Source organism: Plectropomus leopardus, chromosome 18, assembly GCF_008729295.1.
Source record: "Plectropomus leopardus isolate mb chromosome 18, YSFRI_Pleo_2.0, whole genome shotgun sequence".
Taxonomy (NCBI): Eukaryota; Metazoa; Chordata; class Actinopteri; order Perciformes; family Serranidae; genus Plectropomus; species Plectropomus leopardus.
The window spans coordinates 6,998,985-7,007,281 of record NC_056480.1 but is presented as its reverse complement, the minus strand read 5'-3'; the positions used below and the strand labels follow the sequence as shown (position 1 = coordinate 7,007,281).

Genomic DNA, 8,297 nt, shown 5'->3' with positions numbered 1-8,297 from the left:
TAAAGTGGCTGTTTTTTTTTCTAACCAGATAATTTTTTTTTAAAATCAATTTAGTATTTCTTGTAATGTTGGAAAATAGCTGATGTCTTAAAATTGCTTATTTTTTGACCAACAGTCAGAAAACCTCATGTTTGAGAAGCTGATATGAATAAATGTTTTGCGTTTTTTCACACATACCCCCTCACTTTAAAAAATTACACAATCAGCAGAAAAAAATGTTATTTTAAAACAAGAAAACACACATAGTTGGGTATTAGGCCACAATGTTTATTCAGTAGTGTTGTTTCAACTTATAGGTACAATACTGTCAGCTTTTGTAAGACTAAAAAAAAGTTACCATTACAGTCATCCATGCTCACAGAATGCCAGTCAAGTCGTTTACACCCCTCCTGTGTATACACACCCGCCACATGCTCGCCTTGAGCAAGTACATTTCCAAATGGTAGGCACTTTGAAGGTTTAAAACATTTGTGAATATACATTTATATATATTTATATATCTTTTCATATACTAATAAGCAATTGGACTCAAAGGTCAGGTCTCTAATAGAGAGAGAAAGAGAAAGAAAACTAAAAGAGTGAAGAAAAAGAGGAAACAACATGATGTGGCCATGGTGGAGGGGGTCTGAGAGGATGATGGGAGTAGAAATACTGTGAGTCTTTGGGTTTTTCAGTATAGTTCAGTACCTTAGGTGCTATGACACGAGACGGGGAGAAGTCGATGGACAACAAAAGGGTCACAGACTGATTGAAAGAACATGAGGGATGGAGATGTAGTGGGGTGAACAGCTTTATGTGGGTGTGACAGCATCTACTTATCTACTTCACGTTACTGTACAGCTTAAAAAGGCAACTTCACAAACCTGGTCCACAAAACACGTGTGGCTCTTCAGAGCAAGTTCATGTAGACGTAACATAAAAAAAAAACTAACTTGTTTTTGTTGTGAGCGTAACCTTTATTTGATGTAGCTACATGGCTATTTTGCGGCCTTATATTCTGTAAAACGCAGGTTTTAAACCTGGTAAATGACCTCATCTCTCAACTTTTTTAAATACCTGCACTGACCACTAAAAAACATGAGTAGCCCTCAATGTGAGTGTCTTGTCAAAGACAATTCAGGACTTACATTTTGCGTGCAGCTTTATTTATCAATTCCTCCCTCCCTATTGTTGCAGAGGTATGTGCCCTGCATGTGGTTATTTGGCCCTGGCCTAGCGTGTTTGTGTCCAATCAGTAGCAGGCCTTCAGTGAGCAGATTTGTGAGCCTAAAGCGTCAACACTGGGATGGGGACAATAACACCAAGCTACACGGGTGGCTCCATGTAGCTGAGAAAGAGAGTGAGTGGAGGAAGGGGAGGGTTGACAACTCAACTGGCCGTGCTCCAATCTGATTAAAAAGAAGGTGGGAGTGAGGGAGGTTAGGGTAAACAGTGCGAGGGGGAGGAGATGTTAGGGTGCTAGCAGAGTTTGGGTGCAGTCGCTAAACCGTAAGGGACACATCGAGGAGGGAGGCGGTGGCTACGGGCCAAAAACACCACAAGCCACAGAGAAGGAACTTCACCCCACGTACACTCAAAGCTGCAGGACAGCAACGGGAAGCAAAAGCAGTGAATGTCCAATGTGAAAGTGAATGTGTTTAAATAGAAAAAGAAGACAGAAATCAGATGCGAGATTTGTGATTTTTCCTTGAGCCCTGACACGCTTATTTTTATCTTTTAAAGACCTGTTCCTGGTATGTAAATAAAACGCTGTCGAAAAGAGAAAAAAGGCTACACTGAGAAGAGAACAAACAAATAAACAAGACATAATGAAACGCTCACGTTTGACTAAAAAACTGATGTGAGAGCAAATAATAAACATTGTAACCTGAAGGGAGAACATTTACATTGACCGTTAACAGCGTTAATATGAAGACCAAAGAGCTTCATCAAAACTACAAAGGCATTTTTTTTTAACATCAGAGAAAAGATAAATTAATGTAATACACCTTTAGAGATCAACAACAGACATGCTAGGACAAAATAAAAAGAAAAAAATGAAAGTAGGATTGATACAGAATAATTATATTCAATTATTTCCACTTTTAAATTTTTTTCCTTTACAAATAACATACTGCTACACTTAAAAGTAGTCAGCGACTAGAAACAGCTCCTTTTGACAGAAGACAGATGCGAGTAGTTTCTTCGCCTTTACAGATCCTGTTTTTTATTTTTTTCAGCCTTTTGAAATAATACACAAAATGTTTAAATACACTGAGATTTCCATAAAATGAGAAATGCTTGGTTTTCATTTTTTTTAAAAAGAAGAAAGAAAAGGTCTTAATTACAATACTCTATGCAAAAGCTTTCCTTTATGCTATTTTTCCTTAATCAAGAACGTTTTGTTGTTTCTTGTTGGGGTTTGAACAGGTTTGCTGTCGTTGTGGACTGTTTTTTTTCTTTTTGACAGTCACTTGCGATTCTGCCGATCTGATGATGGGAGGGATTTATGCATAAAACTCCTTGGTTGGGGCCTTCTGATAGGCTGCGCCCGAGGGTTTCCTCTCTCCCAGATCATAGCTGCCCTCATCCTTCTTCCTCATGCGGTAGACCAGGAGGAGGATGAGGAAGATGGCAAACAGGAAGCCGATCACGCCGCCTGCAATGACAGCTGCGAGAGGCAGACAGAAAGAGAAGATAACCATCAATACTCAGGAAGTCAAATCAATGTCTTCTGCGTGTCCTCATAAAGAGTTCAACCCTATTACTAATATTACTGAAGTCGTAATAAACATCACAAATGCTTACAATTAAGTTGCAAAAACAGACCAGTATTTCTGCAGGTAATGTTCTGCCGTAATTAACGGTGATTGCTCTAAGTAGCCTCACTTGTATAAGTACAAGAACTGCGAGGAGAGGAAGGAGTGAAACTGTGCCTAGACATGAGTGAGAGTTGTAACCACGTGATTAAGGTTTATAAAAATGCAACACAGATATGATACAGACATTTCAGGGTATGGGGGGCACTGGCGATTATCGCCAAACTGCTTTGATACAGTACTTTTTCACTGGGGTAAAAAAACCAAAAAGCTGACAAGCTGACGTCATCTTGTGACAGATTTCTTTTATCATCATCTGCTCCAGGCACTCAAATATTTGATGTCAACAATATTAATGCAAAGCCCCCAGAAAATTATCAAAATGTGGTAAAACCAAATGACAACTGTCCCATCTGAATGTTGAAATCAAAACAGTTACTTCATGTCATCAGGAAAACCCTCGATTTGTCTTAAGATACCCAAAATCAATCATTTTCTGAGGTCCGTTTACCTTTTCCTAATGCTTGTCCTGTTGGTGAGTTGAAAAGTTAGTGTTACGTTCAGGGGATATTAAGACTCCAATCCTTGATTGGTACACAGAGCTGTTTTGGCCCCAATGGCGGCTGATTCGACACGGTCTGTATTCCAATCAGTGACTGCCGACTGGGGCTTAACAGGAAGAAGCTGATGGCATTGGTTCCATTGCTTAACAGTCGCGCAAATAAATCCAATGGGGACAAACAAACAACAACCAGTCCAGCAAGGCTTGAACTAAATCCTGTTTTCTGCTCATGAACTGGCTGATAAATGTCATTGCGAGACTAAAATATTGACTAACACCCGGCCAAAAGGTCTTTCGTTTTTGATGAGTTCTTCTGGTTGCATGACTGTAAAAATCCTTTTGAAAATGAATGATAGCATAGCATTTTATTTGTAGAGTTTGTGGCAAACAACAAAGTTGTCACGGTATTGTTATATGTAAGAGGTTCTATTCTCATTTGATAGATGTTTCATCACTGTAACAGGAAGAAGAAACAGCACATAGTACTTTCTAGTGGTGCCAAATATTTATAAGTTAGACTTATTGTATGGTTATTCAAATAATCCTGACTTTAACCCTTTGAAACCTGAGCAAATTGGCTTGATTACTCACAAAAACATGGAAAGAAAAGGTGATGAGTGACTGAAAAACAAGTGACCCAAAAAGCAGCAAAAAAAAGTAAAAATCTTCAAATAAATTACATGAAATTAGCACAAAAAACATAAAAGAATAAGAACAGAAAATGACGAGAAAAACATCATAAAGTAAAAAATAATACATACAAATAAATATTTTCTGCACCATAATGTAAATATATAATTATAGTGATTATAAATAGAATTTTCTTGATTTTTTTTCCCGAAGTTGTTTGAACATTTTCTAATGATTATCTCATTTCAAGGTATGGCAAATTATTTTCTCTCACACAACTGCAACACATACGTGCTAGTTGGCAGTTGACTATAGTCTTTACATAGTGTTCAAGCACAACTTTTTGGCAGAGAGTCATACATCATGAGGCGACGCAACTGTTGGCCTCATCATTCTTTGATGTTGGTTTGACGTGTCTGAGCTCTAAAAGGGTTTAGATTCACCAAAGTCAAGAACACAAAAAAAACCTACAAAATGAGGCAGTGGTACATCAGCAGCTCCAGTGTTCAGCGAGGTGGAATTACTGTTTTTGTCAATGGAGTCTGACTTTGAAGAGAGCATAGAAAGGTTTCATATTTGGTTCAGTTTGAAATACTAAGGTCTTTGTGAACAGACGTGTTTGAAAAGCACTGAGCATATGACTGGGAAAATGAGACTTGGAATATACTGCATGAGTTGTGTGAGAGTTTGTAAACAGATGTTTAGATATAGTTATGCTGTTGTTAAACGTGAACCACATGACTTCAATTCATCAAGAATTTTCTGAGTTTTAGGATTTACTTGACAAATTCTACATAACTCGGGGTGAGTAATTGATTGTCAGTTACTCAGGGCGCCCCATTCCCCGCCAGCTTTGACCCTGACTCCCCACATGGGCTTCTTTCATTCTCCATACCAATTATGTCTGTATGCTCTTCTTTATAGCTTCCTAATCTGTTTAAGGTCTCTCCTGGTGCTAAAATCTGCCCTTCTCTCCACTTTATGTGTGCACATGTTGACTGTCTCGGCCTCATGGGTAAAGATTCTGGCACACAACCAGAGTTCTGAGAAGCAAAAACGCAACGTAAAGTGAATAATGAAAATTAGATTATGGGCAATTATTTTTATAGAAGTCATATGGGAGATGAAGAGTGATGGTTATAATCTAGAAGAAGGGTGAAGAGAACAAGGTATAGAAAGCAGAGATGAGTGTTGACCCAGGTATAAAGAGTTTTGCAGGCAATACTCTTTCTATCACAATCCTAGAACAATATGCAAAAGATGAAATGAGACTATCAATAGGCGAGACATGTGAGCTGAGCTCCCATCTAACTGATGCTGTCCTGATTTGTCCTTGTTGATGCTGTTTCTGCATATTGCCAACACCAGATGGATATCACAACAAAGTAAAACTGAGGTGCCAATCAATGTTTGCCTCAGACATGCAGGGAAACAGAGACGGCATCAGAGAGCACAGTGATTTTGAGTCAGATAATTTCCTTTCCAACCTCTTTCATGTATTGAAAGCGAGACACACACACACACACACACACACACACACTTGAAACACCCACAATGCTGTGAACTCTACAAGGTCCCACAGAGGGAAGCAGATGGAGTTTATTAAAAATAATTATTTTTGAGAAGTGGATTAGGTGGGAGACATTAGGGAAAATATTTCCTGGATTTTTCAACAGTGAGATGTTTACCAGAGATATGCTAATATGTAACGTATAAGTAGAAAATTAAAAAAAGAAATAAATTACGAAACATTAGATGTCAAATAAAATAAATGCTCCCAAAATCCATCAAGTAATTAATTGACGGGGTGTCAAAATAAAATGCCACTTTAATTATGCTCTAAAATATTAAATAAATAGTTTTACATTTTGGGAAATATGCTTAGCTAAGCATAAAGACTGGAAACAGGAGGAAACAGCTTGCCTGGCTCTGTCAGAAAGTAACAAAGTTTGCCTGGCAGCACCTCCAAAGTTTCAACGTGTTCTCATCCTTACCTGTCAAATTTTCGTGCACGGGCAGAAGCCCCAGTGTCACTATAATGATGCTGGGGGTAGCCTTTTGCATTATATCTTTAATTTAAATGGTCGGATGTAAGGTTTAGACAACATAACTTCTTTAGGTTTGAAAAAGACCATTTCTGATGCAAGCAACATCAGTTGAGTGACTAACTAATGACTAACGAATAACTTACATGACTTCAGACTGGCATGACAAAACAACTCAACATTTTAGATTCATGTGGGACACAGACACCGGTCTTCTGGGTCAAAGTCATGTGCTGTTTGCCCTCCTCCTACTCCTTCTAAGCAGACTTTCTTGCTCTTTATTCTGTATCTGTTGCTATGAACGTCTAATAATGAGGCAAATAGGTTTACATTGGAGTTTGTTAAAAGCACAGTGCGTCTTATACAGACACTGAAGGCTGCATTGTACATCTGTATCTGCAGCCACGGGCCACTGCCCAAGCAGCATTAATTGACGCCCTGGGAATGAGACCAGGCTGGAAGCTCAAAGCTACTTAACTGTTTCCAATCTTTTCAGCACATTTTCCAAATTGTAGAACTATTTCTTCAAGACAGCCTTCATTGTATCTGCACTCAGCGTCACAGAAAACTGATCTGAGCATTGATTGGAAACCTGCTACACCATCCAACTAATCTCCAAATATGAAAAAAGCACATTTAGAGCGCAAACCGGACTCTCTCTGTAACAAACAGACTCTGTGGTTTAAACTGTGTTTTTCTGATGTTCTGGTCACAGAGGGGCTCCTAACTACGGTGGCAGACACAATTGTGAATGGCCCCATCTAAAGCCAGAGTCTGTTCTAGGCTACTGACATTTCTTATTTTCAGGTGGGTTTACACTAAAGAAAACACACAGGCTTTTATTATATTTCATTTTGGCCAATACATTTCCCTAAATCCTACACACTGGACCTACTTTTTATATTTCCTCTACTCTTTGTTTGTGTATTTGCATGCTTGCGCCAGTGGTCTGGAAGAAATGGCATTTCAATCCCATCTATGTGTTGTATATATGGCAGAATTGAATATAAAGATTACTTTGACTATTTGACTTAACTCACTCTCCAATGTGGTTTGATGTCTGTCAAAGCATATTATGACACATACCTGCCAACACCTCTGTCCTCTGGAAGAGGTTTTCAGTGCGGACTTCAATGGCCTCCTGGGGTGAGCCGGGGGCACTAGTCGTACTAGTCATCTGGTTCCTCTGCATGTCCTCTGTAACTGGCACTGGTGCCTGAATGAAAGAAGAAAGAGTTATAAGAGAGATTGAGGTGCCTTTATTGACAGCTGACTTTCACTTTCTGTTCTCCTGGTATTTCTTTTCCCCGTTCAGAGGACTTTGGTTCTTTCAGATGTTCTGGCATAATCCCTTAACTCCTTCCTGGTACGATCATGACTGTTAATATTTAAGAAAAAGCTTGATATTTTTGGAAAAAATACTTAGTTGCTTTCTTGCTAAGAGTCGGATGAAAAGATTGATAACCACTCTCATATCTGAGAGTTTAATAGGAAAGCTGGTTAATTTAGCTCAGCATAAAGAGTGGAAACAGACTAAAAGCTAGCTTGCCTCTGTCAAAGGTAAATACATCTTCTTAACTACCAGCACCTCTGAAACTAATTTAGTAACATATTGTACCTCATTTGTTTGTACAAAACATCTATGCAAAATTTAGTTAAAAACTTAAAATTTGCACATAAACACAACAAAGTCATGAACACAACGGAAGAACGACTGCCCAACTCAGAAACTCCAACCTTTTGACGTCAAATGAACGCAGTATTAGCTATGCTGCATGAATCTGGCGTTTGTTTTTTTGTGGCTGATAAAGTAAATTCTCTGGGGTCTGGATGAGTTAGCTGATGGTTTCCACTCAGTACAGTATTTTGCTTTGTCAGCTAGCTAGTAATTTGTCCATTTGCTAGCTATTCTTTGTTAAAGAGCAAGACAATGTTAACTAGCATGAGCCAGGTAAAACCACAATGTTTGACATGCCAGTGTTTCCTCTGGGAATTGTCTCTAGCACTGGGACGCACAGACGTTATAATATAGGGCATTATCATTTATTGTCATTATCATCATCATCATTATCATTTCAATGAATTCACTGTTTATCAGACCAGAAGTGAAACAAGAATCAGCTGCAGCACCCCGCTGTGCTTCCACTTCACTCCCTGCTGCTTACAGATTACTTCGCCAGAAGGAAAAAGTGAAGTCCACTTAGTATAATGGTCTAGTGAAAGGAGGTGAAATAGGACCAAAATGGAACCTGGCCAGTGAAA

At 38.8% G+C, this 8,297-nt stretch overlaps 1 protein-coding gene across 1 annotated transcript in view; it reads right to left on the bottom strand.

Moving 5' to 3' along the window:
- Window positions 1-246: 246 nt before the first annotated feature.
- sdc2 (syndecan 2) overlaps window positions 247-8,297 on the bottom strand; it is a 63,359-nt gene continuing 55,308 nt past the window's right edge. Inside the window, exons 4-5 of the mRNA XM_042506687.1 lie at window positions 7,122-7,251; window positions 247-2,650 (exon numbers count right to left, since the gene is read on the bottom strand). Of these exons, the coding sequence (XP_042362621.1) occupies window positions 2,487-2,650; window positions 7,122-7,251 (294 nt within the window). The 3' untranslated portion in view covers window positions 247-2,486. The remainder of the gene's footprint in view (window positions 2,651-7,121; window positions 7,252-8,297) is intronic.